This window comes from Phocoena phocoena, chromosome 11, assembly GCF_963924675.1.
Source record: "Phocoena phocoena chromosome 11, mPhoPho1.1, whole genome shotgun sequence".
Taxonomy (NCBI): Eukaryota; Metazoa; Chordata; class Mammalia; order Artiodactyla; family Phocoenidae; genus Phocoena; species Phocoena phocoena.
In genome coordinates, this window is record NC_089229.1 from 75,749,020 (window position 1) to 75,767,526 (window position 18,507).

Sequence of the window (18,507 nt, forward strand, 5' to 3'; positions counted from 1 at the left end):
ATTTCTTTCTTATATCTTTCCAACATACTAAATGGAGTCACCACAACATAAAGAAATTTCTGGGGCTTCCCTGGTGGCGCAGTGGTTGAGAGTCCGCCTGCCAATGCAGGGGACGTGCCCCAGTCCGGGAAGATCCCACATGCCGCGGAGCGGCTGGGCCCGTGAGCCATGGCCGCTGAGCCTGCGCGTCTGGAGCCTGTGCTCCGCAACGGGAGAGGCCACAGCAGTGAGAGGCCCGCATACCACAAAAAAAAAAAAAGAAGTTTCTGAGTTCCCCATCAATTCTAACTGAATAATGAAAAGCTACCCTCAAGGCATTTATGAACTATCCACATGGTTAGTGAGGAAACTTTTCCATTATTCTACACATCACTTTAAAATGCCTACGACTTTAGTTGGAGCTGTCATTACAATACTAGCAACAATGAAAGATCGATTAGTAAAGCTGGATAATTTCTTCGCTTGTGTTGCCTTTCACTTTCTTGGAATTAAAGCTGATTTGGCAAAAGAAACAGAGGTGTAATTTAATACTTGCCTTCAAATCTAACAAGACCTCAACAGTTGTCCCCTTATCTTTCAAGAAGTGAGCCAAAAGAAATTTAAAGCTTTATGGGGGGTGGTATAAATTGGGAGACTGGGATTGACATGTACACACTACTATATATAGAATAGATAACTAATAAGAACCTACCATACAGCACAGGGAACTCTACTCAATATTCTGTAATGACCTATATGGTAACAGAATCTGAAAAAGAGTGGATATATGTATAACTGATTCACTTTGCTGTACAGCAGAAACTAACACATTGTAAATCAACTATACTCCAACAAAAATTAATTTAAAAAATAAAAAGTAAAGCTTTATAAAAAAAAAGGACTTGTAGCCCATCATAAGAAATGGATAAGCAAAGTAAGCATTATGTTTTACCTCTCAGAAAACTTTGATATCTCATATTACACCCTATAAAATTAATCAACAATTTTAAGAAATATAATTAAACTTAGTGAGGAGAAACTGAAGGAAAAAGAGGAAAAGTGAGTTAACTTGTATTACACCACTGGTTTTCTGTTTGCAATTTACTTTTTTTTTTCTAATCAAGCCTCACTTTTTCTTTTTTAAAAAATTAATTAATATATTTTTATTTTTGGCTGCATTGGATCTTCGTTGCTGTACGTGGGCTTTCTCTAGTTGCGGCGAGTGGGGGCTACTCTTCGTTGCAGTGCGCGGGCTTCTCACTGCGGTGGCTTCTCTTGTGGCAGAGAGCGGGCTCTAGGCACGCGGGCTTCAGTAGTTGTGACACGTGGGCTCAGTAGGTGTGGCATGTGGGTTCAGTAGTTGTGGCCCACGGGATCTAGAGCGCAGGCTCAGTAGTTGTGGTGCACAGGCTTAGTTGCTCTGCGGCATGTGGGATGATCCTGGACCAGGGCTCGAACCCATGTCCCTTGCATTGGCAGGCAGATCCTTAACCACTGCGCCACCAGGGAAGTCCTGAAACTTACTTCTGAATGTGCTTTCCGTCATTTTTTTCCCCTAGGAGATAATTATCTTTCTTAACTTTTGAGTATGTTCAAAAGTTATAAACCCTCAAGGCTTATATAAAAACATAATAAATAGCAATTAAAAAACCAGAAATAAGCAGGAAATAAACATTTATGTTTTTTAAAAAAATATATGTTTCTATAAGTCTCTACATTGTGGACACCACCTTCATCTATCTGCCAACTTCACTACATAATTTCTTTCATTTTTGGTGAAAGGAAAGATTAACTTTTAAAAAATCTGCTTCTTTTACATTCTTGATAAAATTGCTATTATTATAGTTTTAATACATTGCTACTTTGAGCTTATGTTGGCAATAACAGAGATTTTTTATTTATATAAACGTTAGTCTTAAAAAGTGCATATCTACACACTGATATTTGGCTTGACGTATGAAATACAGAGGAAGGGAATACTTTGAATAAATCTCAGAAAAAACTACCAATCAACCCATGGAAATATAACCTGGATATTAAAAGACTCGTGAAAACCGTGAAGAGAAATTTTCATTTCCACGGCACAAACTGACGAGTGCAGCATTCAACATAGTGCATTTCTACTAAAGCTCACCCACTGAAGCCTACAAATCTGAGAAAAAATAACTATTTTTAATGAAATTCATTCTAACCCATTTACCTGAGTCTCCTAATATAGTTTAAGCTATTTATGATAACCCAAATTCATCATGACAAACAAGAATTATAATACTGTTGTTATCCCCTGATGCCCTCAAGTACCATCCCTGAGCGTGCACATGCATACACACTACGATAGTCGTTGTACCTTTCCTGTACCTTACGGGTTTTAGTATGTTTCCTTATAATATTGTATAGATGTTATGGAAAAAACCTAACAAACTTTTTGGCTCACCCAATGACATCTTCCTTTTAGTAGATTTCAATCTGTAATCTGCTGCAATACATGATTAACCTTAATTTAAAGATACTATTAACACATTGTGGCTGAAAACTAAAGGTATCATAAGGTGCTAAAATTTTTCTTTGATTCTGAGATTTTAAAGAATTATCTGATTACTTTGAGGTGTCTGGCTATATTTAGATCACTGGTGCAAAAAGTTTAAACATTGGAAAAGTGTTGCTTTGCTAAAGTATAGTAGAGTCAACAGTTTCAATGAGGTGGGTATTATCTTTTACATGGTAAAAATAACATTATTCTATATTCACCACTGTAAGTGATTCTTGATCAAAATACATCAGATAATCAGTGAAAGAGTTACACAAGCTGAGACTATTTTCAAGTCTGTACTCAATTATTAATGATGATTGTTCAAGATATATTTTAATATGTATCTACTTTCCTGAACTATCTTTGCAATTCTATTGTACCCCCACTTTCCATCCCCCAGTCCCTCAGTCTTCCACTCCTGGTGCACAATGTCCATTAAATTTAATTCTGGTTTAAATGAAAGCCAGTAAGACTATTCTGATGTAAACCTCTATATCAAGTTATATAAAGACTGAGGTAACTTTTTTTCAGTTGTCTGCATAGTGAAACTCGAATACTCCATGATGTCTTAGAAGTTCAACACATTAGATGGTTTAAGAAGCAGCTGACAATCTGGAGGGCTATGCTAACAAAGGAATATACCTACATACAACAGCACAGAATTATTATATTATTATCACTAAGGAGAGACTTTCAGACTCAGTTTATATTCTTCAACTAAAGAATTTTAGAACCCTTTAATTAGAGAATTTAATTGATTTGTTCAACGTCATAATGTTGGTTAGTGGATGTACAAAGAAGTAGCATCAAGATTTCCCGGTTCCAATTGTTTAGTCTACTATATACTACTAACTTAAAATTTTTTTAAGTTTATTTTTTATTTTTAATTGTGGTAAAATACACTTAACATAAAACTTATCACCTTAACACTGCTAACATTTATGTTTGCATTTTGGAACAAGGAAAGGCAATGTAACAAGCACTAATGCTTGCTACTCTAAAGCAGCAAAAGAGAACACATTCTTACCATGAAGAAATTACATTCTAATACTCGTTTTTGGATGGGAGACTCATATAGTATTTAGATCAACAGCTCTGCAGAGAAAATTTCCTTTTTCTTCCCACATATAGCATGTGCCAACCACTGCTTAAATGCCCATTAGGAGAAAGACCAGATGTACTATTCCATGTCTCACTAATTTAATAGGAAGCCCTATTAAGTCTCTCCCAAACCAAAGAAGACTCATCTATGAAAATGTATACATAATAATATATGACATGGGAAAAAAAGTAGTACCCAGCAACCACAGGCATCATCACCAATTAAAATATTTCTCTTAATAAAAACAGCTCTTACTGTTTTACAAATACTTGCTGGTGGCATCATCCCAAGTGTAAAAGGACAGATGTGAGTCTTGAGTTCCTTGGTTCTAAACTTCTTTTCCATTCACCGTGATTTAAACACAGAGACACTAAAATCTACTACTATATCGAGATGTAAAGAGATTCACTTTGCAAAGTCCTGTTTCTTTAATGTTTCAAATATTGTTACCAAGTATGATTCACTTTCTCCCACTCACTTCCTTATTTAAACTTTCTCTGCTTGAGTCAGCATTTAAAATTAATTCACTAACTGGAAGAAAATAAGCTACTGGCTCTTTGCCTATTTGTGATTTTTTTCAGGATCACTGTAAATTGAACTATAAGATAGACTTCACTTTAAAGTTCTGAACATATCAGTCAATCATTTTTTATTCTAATATTTTAGTATCAGTCCTTTTGAATTTCTGGCTATGTTAGTGCCACTTAAGATACAGTACCATAAAAAAATTCTAAATAGATTTAGGACTTGGATTTATCCTTTACAAATTTTCCTATAACTGTCCAATTTTCAATTATCAGCTCTCCTACAAAGATTGTTATTTATAATATATAAGAGAGACTAAACAATGGAAACTTTTTTCTTGTCTTCAGAATTATAAACAACTCCCCACTCCAGGGAATGCTATGATAATGCTTATATACCATCTTTGATCCAAGACATTCCAAGTGCTTTGTAAAAGCCATATTTATTGATTTTTCCAAAGCACTATATTGACATGAATAAAGAATACAAATGCAATCGTCTTGTTACTGAAATTGTATAAAAGTTTCTGCTATAGCCCAGGTAGATTATGAACATATTTCACCAGCAAATCAGCTCTTCGTTAGCTCAGAAATGCCATTCAGGTGGTTCATCAAACTGCTGCTCTGATTAGAAAGGAAATGAACTTCTAGTTTGCCAGTCTCACCTCTCTCTAGTCTATACCTCATGGCCGCTGCATTCATTGACATTTCCTGCAATTAGGCATTTACACTTGTGACTTCTTGCATCAGGACACAATACCGGCCTGAGAGTCAGAACACAAGGAGTCTGGGCTTTTACTGTGAGCCTGGAAAATCACTTAAGCTTCCTGGGACTGTTTTTTCTTCTATAAATGAACTATGAACCAAGATGATCTTCAGGATTATATAATTTCCTGTTACTTAGACCATAAATATTAGGGATGCAGCCTTAACATTTGGGCAACAAATAACATTTTCTTCCAATGTAAGTAAAAACAGTATGTTTGTGGTTTTCCTATATCAAAGTCTTCACACTGTTCTGAATCTTGAAATCATAATAGAGAGATCAACAGAAATTACATAGAAGAAAAAGTGGAATATCTCCTCAGAGTAGGGAAAACATGCATCATCAGCTAGAGCTTGAAAACTATTCAACCAGTGGTGTGGGTGATCTGACTTACTCATCACGTAAGTGCTATAAAATAGTTTTCAAACCATAGTGGAATAGTCAGTCAGTGCTTGAGACTTCCCTGGTGGTCCAGTAGGTAAGACTATGTGCTCCCAGTGCAGGGGACCTTGGTTCAATCCCTGGTCAGGGAGCTAGATCCCACATGCACGCCACAACTAAGAGTTCGCATGCCGCAACTAAGTCTGCATGCCGCAACTAAAGATCCTGTATGCCACAACTAAACATACCGCAACGAAGATCCCGCGTGCCGCAACTAAGACCCAGTACAGCCTAAATAAATAAATAAATAAATATTTTTTTAAAAAAGTCAGTGCTTCTTCTTACTTATGCTTTACCTTCATCTCATGGTGCTGGTCCAGCTGTTCCAGTTCTAGGGGGCTTTCTCCATCTTCCCTCTCTTGTACCTTGGCTTCTGTGTCTGCCCTTCCTTCTACCAGGGGGAGCAGTGGGCCGACATGTAAAGTCCTGCAGCTACTGTCAGAAGCATTTTCATCACAGTCATTTGTTGTGGGGGATGCAAGGTCTGTGGCTGTTTCCTGTCTTTCTCCATTCACTAAGTTTGTATCGGGCAAGGGCTCAGAAGTTTGAATAGGAGTATCTGGGCTAAGAGTGGCCGCTTTATCCTCCTCACATTCCATCTGGTTTTGTGCTGCTACCATACCATTAGCCACACAAGTCTGTGCCCCCTGAGATTGATCTGTATCATTTCCCTGCTTCTGTCGTGAGTGTTGGGAGAGGAGTTTTTGCTGAGGTGTGGTTGTCAATCCATGCCTTCCCGGGGTTCTAGGCGCATTTAGGTTCACAGCAGAATCTTTTTTCAAATCACTGTAATTTGATAATGAGCTAAAAGATAAAATACAAAGGAAGTATGAAAATGTTGGCATGAACAAGTTCTAGAATAAAAACAAATTTATTCTAGCTGTTTAGGGATATTTAGTGAAGACATTTTTTTTCCCTCTGATGGTTTTAGAAACATAGGTAAGAATATTCCAGAGTAATTCTCAGTCTTTTAGGATGCTAAACATTTAAATAAAGATGATAAGCCTGAGCTTTACGTATAGGGTTGGAAACATTTCCTTGGGCTGTTTATTAACATAGCTAGTTAGTGAAGACTTAGATGTGCGAAATATTTAATAAGGCCATCTTATCCCAAGATTTTTACTTTCTTAACATTTTAAAAACAAGTATAGTTAGCCCTCAATTTATGGACAGGTTAGAAACAAAGGTTATTTTTCTTTGGAAAGCAGAACACATTTCTCAAAAATTTTATTGCACATGTTTCCATAGCCTCCTAACTTGTCTCTCTGCTTCCACACAGATCCCCTCCAACTTAGTCTTCCCAAGTTGGCCACAAAGATCAAACTCTCAGGGTTTGCCCAAACACTTGAAGGTAAATCTGGCATCCTGATCATGGCCTGTAAGACTCTATATACTATAGCCCCCACTAGCCCTGGCCTCATTATATGCTATTCTCTCCTCACTCACTGTGCTCTTGTCATACTAGTCACCTGCTGTTCCCATCCCCAATAAGCAAATGTGCATATCTAAGGGTATTTGTAGCTGCCATTCTCTCTGTCCAGGGCAATCTTCCCCAAGTCAATGGTGTGGTGTACTCCTTCCCATCATTCAGGTTTCTGCTCAGACGTCACCTCAAAGAGGCTTAATCCTAATAGTACGTTGGAATTTAACTGCCAATATATTACAATGTTCCTATGGAAATATATATAGTACTTTAATCTAGGATTCTAGTGAGGACAAATACAAAACTCTGGACTTCAGCCTTGAAGAGATTCTTATGACCTAATGAGGAGAAAAATTAAAACAGACTAATGCTCTGTGACGGTACAAAATGTGCTCGTCTTGTTCTCTGCTTTATCCCCACCTCTGAGCACAGCACTTGACATGTGACAGTGCTCAATAAATAGCTGAGGAGCAATGAATAACTCATCGTGATAGTGATCATGACAGTAATTCAATAATAGCAGCTAACATTTATTAACTGCCAGAAACTACATTAAGCCCTTTACATTGATTACCTTGTTTCATACTCATAATAATTCCAAAATAGGGACCCCACAAATAGAGAAACTGAGGCTTAGAAACTTATATAATGGGGCCAATGTAACGTGGCTAACAAATAATAAAGCCCGTGTTCAAACCGTGAAGTCTGACTCTAAATTCTGTAGTCTTAACCCCACATTATAATAATACACTGGAATAGGAAGGATGGAGTGAGAAACAGGTGAGCAGGCCACATACAAAACATGGGAAGAGGGCTTCCCTGGTGGCGCAGTGGTTGAGTCCGCCTGCCGATGCAGGGGACGCGGGTTTGTGCCCCAGTCCGGGAAGATCCCACATGCCACGGAGCAGCTGGGCCCGTGAGCCATGGCCGCTGAGATTGCACGTCCGGAGCCTGTGCTCCGCAATGGGAGAGGCCACAGCAGTGAGAGGCCCGTGTACCGCAAAAAAAAAAAAAAAATGTGGGAAGAAAGTCCAGGGCTGGCATCTTCCTCAGCACAAGCAGAGGTTATGGGGTGAGGGCTCATGAGGGATGTGGGGAAAGGGCACAGCAGAAAGGTCCAGGAACAACGCTGAGATGTGTGTTACTGTCTCCCTTCACTGTACTCCTCCCAAATACTGCTGATCTGGACTGGAGAACGGAACAGGGAATAACAGTAAGAAAGTAAGTAAGAAAGCAATAAGAGAAGAAAAAAGACACAGTAAAGTTTATCAGCACAGGAAGGAAAGGAAAAATCTGGTAGGGGAAAATGTCATATAAAAGTTGGAGGTTGTCAGTATAAGTAAATGTGACACACTCCACCGCTGATATCTGCCTTCTAAGAGCGGATACCTTAGGCCTAATTTCTCCAAAAGTCCTTGAAGATTTGAATCAAACTGTACTCCTTTTCTTGAACACATCAGTGTCCAGCAACACAGTGGAAAGATCCTTAGGAGATCCTCTGAACCAAACTTTGGACTTACTTAGGATTTTTGGAAAGGACCACTTTGGATGACAAGTAAGAATTTCCTGTAATAAGTGATATCCAGGGGATATGTGTGTGTGTGGAGGGGTGTAGGATAAGGTGGGGAGGGAAGGTTTAGTAAAAGCAGTGGTTAAACCAATAAGTAGCAGATTCCTGTAGATGACAAACCATGGGGAGAAACAGTTGGCCTTGCAGTGTCATTGGGAAAAAACAATGTTCAGTTTTGTGAGAAAATGTTATTTACTTCTTTCTAAAATCCTAAAGACTTTCATAGGTCAAAAATCCTAGTTTCTCTTACTCTCAAAAAATGAAAACAAAAACAAAAAATGGAATAATAAACCACAGTAAAAAATAAATAAACAAAGTTCACTTGCTCCAAATACATCCTCCAAATCACTCCTATTAATAAACCAGAGGGCTTCCCTGGTGGCGCAGTGGTTGAGAGTCCGCCTGCCGATGCAGTGGACACGGGTTCATGCCCTGGTCCGGGAAGATCCCACATGCCGCGGAGCAGCTAGGCCCGTGAGCCATGGCCACTGAGCCTGCGTGTCCAGAGCCTGTGCTCTGCAACAGGAGAGGCCACAACAGTGAGAGGCCCGCGTACCATACACACACAAAAAAAACGAAAGCAATAAACCAGAGATACTTAGATTATTGCAACGAGCAAAACTATGACGCATGGGTAAGGTTTTAATAGTGCCATATGGTCTTACATGACCCCACTGTAACAGACATTGGTTCTTCCTGTCAATTTACTGTGGTAAATCAGAGCCTGCAGAATCTCGCTCTATTCCACCAAGTGCTAGTTTAAGCTGTAATAACTGGGGTAAAATCGGACAGCCACACTGCAGGCACATGGACCTCACTGAAAAAGGAATAAAAACTTCCATTCAAGTCCTATAGATCCAATGCAACACTAACCCATACTTTTTAGGGCCTGTTCCTACTGGAAATACCTCATTAAAAACATATAATTATTTTTCGTACTGGCAGTGGACTCTGCCACAGGTAACATCCCTTCAGCAGATTGGCCCAAATGCTCACATTACATCCTATCTGCTCTTAGAACAATTTTGCTTAAAATGCCATACATTACATCTCTCCTTAGAGCCAACCTTCAAGTTTTGCATCAAAAAATGACTTTGAATCTGTTAACGTTGGAAGAGTAAAAGAAAACTGATTTGGAAAAATATATTGAAAAAAGTTGATATGGAAAAACTGCATGTTTTGTACATGGAGAGGAGGAATACAAACAGTGGGTTACCAAAATAGTGAGGATTAGAGGACTCAGTCTTTGGAATACTGACCCATTCGGGGCTTCCCAAAGCTACCCCCAAATCTGAGGATACAGGCTCTGGCATGCACTATGGATAGGGGTCAGGGCTCCATCCCCTCCTTTTATTATGCAGTCACTGGACACGGCCCTGGGAATCTGCAAACATGCTATTGAATCAACTTGCCATGAGAAACAAAAACATTTTCAATGGAAATAAATCATTCTAGGAAAGATTACTATAATTTAAGATATCAAAGGTATTAAAAATCCTACTTCTGAGGGGGAGATGTTGAAGTTTAAATATTTATGACTCAAGTTCCCATAATTGATTAAGAACAGAAACTACTTTTCTCTAGAACTTGTTAGTAAATATAGTCTCACAAATGAGGGACACTGCAGTTTTGTACTTGGTCACAATTTCCAGAAGATCTTAAAGTATTTCTAAGCTATGATTCATTACATAAATAATGCATCCTGCAAATAACTATTGAAATCACCTAATGGGAAACCATTCCCAAATATTTCACTAGAATGAATGGAAATATTTGGCTTCAAGGATGAAAGTGAAATTATACATACTGTTTAACTATATACAGACTTTTGGTGATACATAAAAAATCCTTCTGATAAAATTTTTAAAAAATTCTATTTAAGTCAGTGATGGGAATTCTAAGAAAAAACAATTGAGTGTCATATAAGTAGAAAAGCAACTTATGTGAGCTTTTTTTTATCTTTAAGTGAGAAATATACATTTCGGCTACCTTTGTGAACCATCAGGACTAAAGAATATAAAATTACAGCTAATAATACGAATGGAAATTTAGCATGAATTTTGTTATTGCCAGTATCTCTTCACAATCCTAGTACAGTACAGGGGTATGGGGAGAGGGGAAACAGGGACTGAATGGATACAGAAGACCCACATTAAATAAAATGGGTCAGAAAGAAGAGATGGGACAGGCCCACAGGAGTTAAATTCAAGCATATGAAGTGAGAAGCAAAGAAACAGAGACAACTTCCTGCATTTCCAACCCAGATATCTACTGACCAATGGAGTGACCCCAAGGAGTAACAATACACAGAGTGACATACGCAGATACGCAGGAAATGAGATCTACACAGCACACAATGTGATGAGAAGGCTGGGGCACAGAGCACTGCACATAGGTAATATATAATATAATATAATATAATATGAATGGGAATTCATATTAGGGCAAGATTAGCATTTTAAAAATTCACTCTTTCTAAAGGCCTACCAAACCTAATGGAATAAAATACTCTATTTTTTATTTTAAAATCTGTAACTCTATCATACTTTTTAAAAAACCAGCTTTCTTCTCCCCCCTGCTTTCTCCCATTGTAAGTTAGCTCTTACCTGCCTCCTTCAAAGCGACTGATGAGATCTGATATCTTACTGGGTTTTTCTTTTGAGACACAAGAAGCAGAGGCAGGTTTAACTTCCTCCATCCTTGGTTTTGCACTAGATAAAGCTTTATGCCTGGGGGTTTGGTGTATATTGGACGAAGGTGAATTCTGCAGGTGTAGTGGCTTTGGAGGCACTGTAGAAAAAGAATTAATAGAAATCAGTATTTAACTGATATTTGTTCCTTAACAAAAGAATTCTGGTGTCCTGAGTGTAAAAATCTTTACCATTATCAACCTTTTGTAAAGGGGTCTGTCAAATTTGTACTGAACCTTAACCAAGAGAACTTTTATCTATCTTGGACATTTACTCTGTGTCCTGTAGAAATCCCATCTCCAAGATTCAAGTGGTTCTTTTAATTTTAAGTGACTTTAAATATGGCTTTATTAAACATCTATGGATCTACATATGGCTATGACATTCCAAACTCTATTAGAGATAACATAGCAGTTATTTATCTACACAGAGAAAGGAAAGCACTAAATTTGAAACTAATTCTTAGACATACATTGCTTGCTATAAAACAGATTTTCTAATAACAGGGTGATAACAGATATACCAGAAACCAGAGCTAGTAGGTTAGACATAAAGGCCAACAAAAAACCCAACGAACAACAGTAATATAATATTGCACTACTTAGAGCATCTTCCCAGTTAAAAGCACCTTATCTCATTTGACCTTAGATGAAATTTTTTCTTTATAGTCCTCTGAGGTAGATCATTATTTGCCTCCTATGTCTATGAAGTCTTAGAGAGCTTAAGTGATTGGCCTGGCGTAACAAGGCTGATCATATTTCATAACTGGTACCCAGACTCTAGCTCCTTCCATTATTAGCACTGCTCCTCATAATACATCTGCAAAAGGTGGTTATAGAAGTTCTATTACTATTGTCTGCTACATTAATAGTTGCCTAGCATTAAAATACCACAAATCATTTGGTTACTAATAAGTCCTCCACTCAATTAATAGAATAGTAACAGATCTTTTCCAAAATACTAAAATCTACAGGTTTTCCCTAACAGATGAGAAATTCTGTAGATGAGAAAATATAATATGTCACAAATGTTTAATCAGTACAGGAATTACTTCAATTTTGAAAACCAACACAGTATCATTTTTCTCTTCAATTAACATTCCGGGTAAATGAATATATAACTATACATGTTTTAATAAATCAAATAGAATCATCTCCTTTTTTCTTTTTTAAACCCTTTTCCTAACTTCTGGAAAAAGGGTGGGAAATCATGTCTTCTTCTAATTACATGCCCCATTTTCCCAGAGCTGTTTACCCTGGTTTTCAGTAATCTCATCTCTTTTATGAACTTAGCTAGCTGACAGCTGCCTGATGCTCACTGGCCCAGATTTCATCATTTCTGTGCTAGTTATCAATTCTTACAGAGAAGGGAGAAAAAAACATATACACACACACATATATACCTCTGTGTGTGTGTGTGTGTGTGTGTATATATATATATATAAACACACAATGAGCTACAGCTGTAACAATTTACCTCTTTCCCTGTCAACACAAAGAAGAAAATTCCAGTGAAAAAATGAAATGTTTCTTTTTATGAAAATGATACTATTTTCCAAGACGTACTTGGGGGTGGGGGTGGGATGGTTAGTATAGTATCCATTGGAAAGGAAGAGGCTTACACAAGTGTGACATTTGTTCATTTTAAGGAAAAAGTTCCTGTGTAGAACAAACATATACCAAATAGTAAACCAGGACAATATTCCACCCCCCCAAATAGTTTTAATATTAGGAATAATTTCAATATTCCTAACTAGAATATTCAAAGAAGTGAATGTGTTCTTTATCATTCTGTGTGTAAAGATTGTTATAAAATAACTCTTCCATCTAGAGTTTACTCAGTGAACATTCCTTCTTTGATACTTGAAAGATGCAAATAAAATGATATGTATCAGCCAGTCAGTTTCTCAGAGATGACTCCACCGACTTTTCCCATCTCAATTATGCCTCTTTTAAACTGCATCATAGCACTGTGTACTTTTTCTCTAAAGTGCTTATAATAAATTATTATATAATTATTAAGTAGTAATAAGCAGCATTAAATAATAAACCAGCAATAAAATATTAAATACATTATAGATATAAAGCTTTCTCTTCCACAAGTCTGGAGTCCTGTTAGGGTAAGGAATATGTTTGTTTTGATCATAACTATATTCACAGTAACTACCTGCACAGAGCTTGGCAAATTTGTGGACTACATGCAGAAACTAATGTGCCATCAAGGAGCTCATATTCTAATGGGGAGACAGTTTAAAGATGTTGATAAAGCAGAGCACGGGGTACACAGTTAATTTAGAGGCACAGAGGAGGCATCTATTTCAGCAAGAGAGACCGTCCAAATGTGTATATTCACTGGTTTATGATACATTTTAAATAAAAGAGCACAAATGCTACATGGTATATGACAAAAATCCCAAGAGGGTCATGAATGGCTAAAGTGTCAGAAATACTGTCTTAGAGGAAAACAATGCATACTCTGATGAAAAGACATAACTGACAAGTGAAAATGATCCTTTTCTCTTACTCTCATTATTTTTGATTTTTCTTTTACACTATGGAGGTCAACATTTCCAAATGCTCTCTGGACATCTCCTAGGTGTCCTATCAGCACCTCTGGTTCATTACGTCTGAAACTCTACTTACTACTTCTTTCCCCTGCAGCCCAAAGGATGTAAACAGAAAAAAGTGTTCAATCTAACCAATAATCAGAGAAATGCAAATTAAATCCACCATACGACTTCAGCCCCATCAGATTAACCAAAATTTCAAAATCTGACAATACCAAATGTCACTGAGGCTGTGAAGAAATGTGAACTAATACATTTTGAGAGGGATTATAAATTAGTACAACAGCTAAGATCTCTCCCTCCCTCCCTTCTCTCTCTCTCTCTCTCTCTCTCTCTATATATATATATATACACACACACACAAACTTACACACATATATATGTATATATTTATTTCCAAAATATATATCATAGAGAAATTCTTACATATCTACACAGGGTTTTTAATTTTTTAAAACTTTTTTTGATCCCAACAAATATTTATTGAATACCTATTAAGTTCTGTGCACTTGACCATATCAATGAACAAAGGGAAAGATAAGAAACAAAAAAAATAATAAGTAAACCATGTATCAGAAGGTAGTAAATGCTAAGAGGAAAGGGGAGGGGCTAAAAGAACAACACAGGGGATCTGGAGTGTAGGGAGTGGGGGAAAAGGGCATACTGCAGTATTAAGTAGGGTGTTCAGAGTGGGCCTCTTTGAGAAATTCAGATTTGAACAAAGACTTAAAGAAGTTGAGGGAATTATTTGGGGAAGAGTATTCTACCAGGTAGAGTGAAAGCTAGAGACTAGTGCAGGGCAATGTGACTGGAGCCAAAGGAACAGGCAGAGCAGGTATTGAGGTCAGAGGGAGGGCCTGAGAAGGCAGAACCTGTGGAGTGCTGTAAGGATTTAAATTCCTGTAGAGTTCTGAGCTGAGGGATGATAAGATATAGCTTAAATTCCAACAGGACCACACTGGCAGCTAGGTACAGAATGTAGGGAAGTAGGGTGGGATCAGGGTAGGAACAGGGAGAAGAGTTAGTGATGCTGAAAGCTCGGCTTCTGTGCACTGGTGCCGTATTGAATCTCAGAGACAGAGTTTTGGGTGAAGTATAAAAGAATTGCTTTATTGCTTTGCCAGGCAAAGGGGGCACAGAGGGCACCTGCCCCAAAACGCTGTGTCCCAACCTAGGAGGATTTGACGAGGAGTTTTATAGCAATGGGTCAAGGGTGGGATTGCTGATAAGATTAGGGTGTGTGTAGGGCCTGCACTCCTCTAATCTGGTCTCAGGTAATCTTGATGAGTTTCTCTGGTTCCTTTAATGCAGCCTCAGTTGGAATTCTCTGGTATGAAGAAAGCTGACATCTAAAAAAGCTTAAAGACATAGTTCTGTGTATCCCTTGAGGTGGAACCAGGACTTTTCCCCAAGGCTGCACTATTGTTTCTTGGCTGCCTCTCCCTTGTCTTTGCATCCCTTCCCTTCCCGGATTAGCAACGGTTGGAATCTGTCCTTTGGAATGCAGAGAAGGTCATGAAGGCTGGAGTCAAGAAATGGGGGACAGAAAGGCTTCAGTGCCCAGGAGCCCCACAGGGTCTTGCTTGGTTTCATTATGAGGTTACTATATAATGGTGTTTAAAATGAGGCAGTGAGAAATAGATTCCAGATATATTTTAAAATTAGTTTTCCTGAAAAAAAAAAAGTAGTTTTCCTGAGAGATTAAACGTGAGGTTTGAGAGAAAGAAAGAAGAATCAAGAATGACTCAGACATTTGGCCTGCCCAACTGGCAGGATGGAACTGTCATCAACTGACACAATAGGTAAAGCAATTTTTGGAGAGATCCGGTAGTCTAGTCAAGGACATGCTAAGTTTGAGATATCTAGATGACTATAAATAAAATGGGCTCTACTATAGCCAATTTTACGGATAGTAAATAAACCAAAAAATTTAATTATTCAGAAATTTCCAAGTATGCAAAATAATTATTGAGAATGAAAAAGAAACTAATTGCCACTGTCTACTGAAAGAAAAATGCATAAGGAAAAGTTATAAATTAAGTTTTATTCAGGGACCTTACTAAGGACTCAAGCCAGGGAGACAGCCTCTCAGCCCTGAAGAACTGCTCCAAAGAGGTAAGGGAAGAACCAAGATATATATGAACTTTTTTTTGCTGGGAAAAACATGTAATCAAGCACAGAATGATTACTGCTCATCACAAAGAATAGACAGACATCTCATGTTAATGATTTTAGTGCTTTTCTATGTAGGGAAGATTCAAGAATCTGGGGTCATTGAAATTTTTCCTTTGATAGGTATCTTAACTTTCTAGGGTATGGTATATCCAAGCAAAGAATGCTTCCTGTTTTTCTCCATCCTAAATTCCCCTCAGGGTGTGCAGTCGGTGGGTTATTAGCTTGATTCCTGTAGAATTGGAATGGCAGTAACAGTTTTTTTCTTTACACCAGTTTAAGTTTGGGGACTACCATTTGTAACATATTATACTTTAAGAATGAAACATTACACATAGAATGCTTTACTTTAGAAGCAGATGAAATGAATTACTAAGTTGAGTAAATTGAGTGTATTTACTTAAATTATTTGAACAATAATGTGGCTTTCAAAGTTGATGAAAATTTTTTAAACATTAAGGCTTAATGATTGAGAAGTAACACTATGTGGACTTTATCAAAATAATTAACTATGGAGGATGTTGTGGATCAAAGCTCCTAAGAGAAAAAGTACAACTATCTTTAATTGCTAAGGAGTTTCAATTATATAATACAGTATTATTGACTATAGTCACTATCTAAATCCTCAGGATTTATTTACTTATTGGTAAATAATAAACACAAAAACATAAACTTGATGTTGTTCCAGACACATTACTACATAATCACCACTAATAAGTCAGTTCTCTCCTTTTAAGCATCACCAAAATAAATTGTAACCATATTATCAGCACTCCACATGAGAAGCAAACACATAAATAAGATTCAAGTATGAGCCATTTTAGGATCTAGATCAGAGTTTCTCAAACTACTGACATTTCGGTTCAGATAATTCTTTGTTAGGGCAGTGGAAAAGGCTGGTCTGTGCATTGTAGAATGTTGAGCAGCATCCCTAGCCTCAACCCACTAAATGCCAGTAGCAACTCCCAAATGTTGTCGCAAGCAAAAAAGCCTCCAAGTAATACTCATGGGGTCAAGAGGGGTGCAACAGGCCTGCAAAACTATCTCCAGCTGAGAACTACTGATCTCGAATAACATTTTCTGAATGAAAATTCCATAATGGATCTTGAAGCCTCAACAGCCTCATCATGCATAACTTATAAGGGAGTTGCAAGGAAGTGGGCAGAAGGGTGTCAGTGTGATAATCCCTAACTCTGAGCAGCAAGTCTCCGTTAGCATCCCCTTCATTTCTCAGCCTCAGTCACCAAAATGGTCCTAAGGATTTGGAGAAATTAAAAGTAGCTTCTCTCTACTAGAGGGTGGGAAATACTATCTGTCAGCAAGTCAATAAGTAGTGCTCAATCTATTTGGCAGCTGATCTGACAAAACCAAGATGTAGCCTCATTTCAGGACACTGCTCTCTTTATGGCACACTGTCTCAGTTTTAAACAAAGAACAGCCGAAACTAAAAGAGACATGATGATGGAGCAGGATTCATTCAGTAAGTATTACTGAAGGCCTGCTATGCTGTGTGCTAGGCACAGGGGATGTAGTAGTGTAAAAGGCAGAAAAAATAACCAACATGGATGAGTTACATATATAGTAGACCAATCTGTAATGAATGAGAAAAACCAAAGCAGGGATGATCAAATATGAGATTTAAGGGGTGATGGTGGGGTTAAAATTTTAGCTAGGGGGGCCAGGGAAGGGCCAAACAATGAGTGAGAATATTTTGAAAAAGAAGTATAAAGTACTCTATGTAGTTTATTTACTATCTGGAAATACTCTGTCGTTATGTAAAATTATATATATAAACCCATATTCAAGATAGGAAATAATTATATATATTTAAATAGCAATACATTGACTTCAATATAACTACAAACAGCAAAAAGCAAGGTCAGTGTTTTGTCCCCTAAAGAATGGGATTATTTGGCACATGGCAGGTCAGAAAGGACACTGCTAGAATTTATCTCAATGAACTAAAAAAACAATGAAGTAATGCAATGCATCTTTCCAAAACAGTCTTTATAAATAATGAAATTCATGCTTTTGATCTGGGCAATTACATAAAATTGAACTGTATTTATTTCTTATATATATTTTTTTACCTTATTTGAGGTCAGCTCAGGTCTAATGAGCAATATGGAATTTTGTATTGTGCAAATAAAATGGCTTAAATCATGATCAGAAAAATTTCTATTTTCATATTCACAATGTTATAAGGAATGTGGCCAAAGATTAAGGTTATAAACTCATGAATGCGCTAGTCATTTGAATCTCCAATTATCTGACCTTGTTTGATAGCCATATCCCATACCACGACCAATAGAGCTAGCAGTGAGAACAAAAAGAAAAATATCCCATAACCTGGAAGACTCCATTCTACCCCCATTAAAGATCTCTTTCAGAAATTCTTAAAACATAAGAACAAGAAAGAGACCAAAGTAAATACAAAATAATCCAAAAAAAAAATTGGTTTTTCCAAAGTATAGTGATTCTGAAAATGCCTAGTATTGTTTCTTGGCTGAATGTTCAGCATTTGATATAAATGAAAATATGTTAGAAAGAAACTACACATTAAGCCACAGTGTAGCATAGTTTTGTGTTTGTTACACTTCAAAAGGCCTTGCTCTTAATCATCAAAATTATAATTCTGTGCTTCTTAAAGTTAATACACAGTTTACTAGAAATTTATTTGTAAAAGAAAGTGGTCACTGAAACAAAGCATTCAGAGATTTCCACCATATAATTTTTCCCCTTGT

The 18,507-nt window shown here is 37.3% G+C and overlaps 1 protein-coding gene across 2 annotated transcripts in view; it reads right to left on the reverse strand.

Annotated features, from left to right (window-relative positions):
• The window catches only part of FGD4 (FYVE, RhoGEF and PH domain containing 4), a 187,876-nt gene that overhangs the window by 45,223 nt on the left and 124,146 nt on the right, over positions 1-18,507 (reverse strand). For both annotated transcript variants that reach the window (XM_065886809.1, XM_065886808.1), the window contains exons 3-4: positions 10,942-11,125; positions 5,639-6,146 (exon numbers count right to left, since the gene is read on the reverse strand). In XM_065886809.1, the coding sequence (XP_065742881.1) occupies positions 5,639-6,146; positions 10,942-11,125 (692 nt within the window). The remainder of the gene's footprint in view (positions 1-5,638; positions 6,147-10,941; positions 11,126-18,507) is intronic.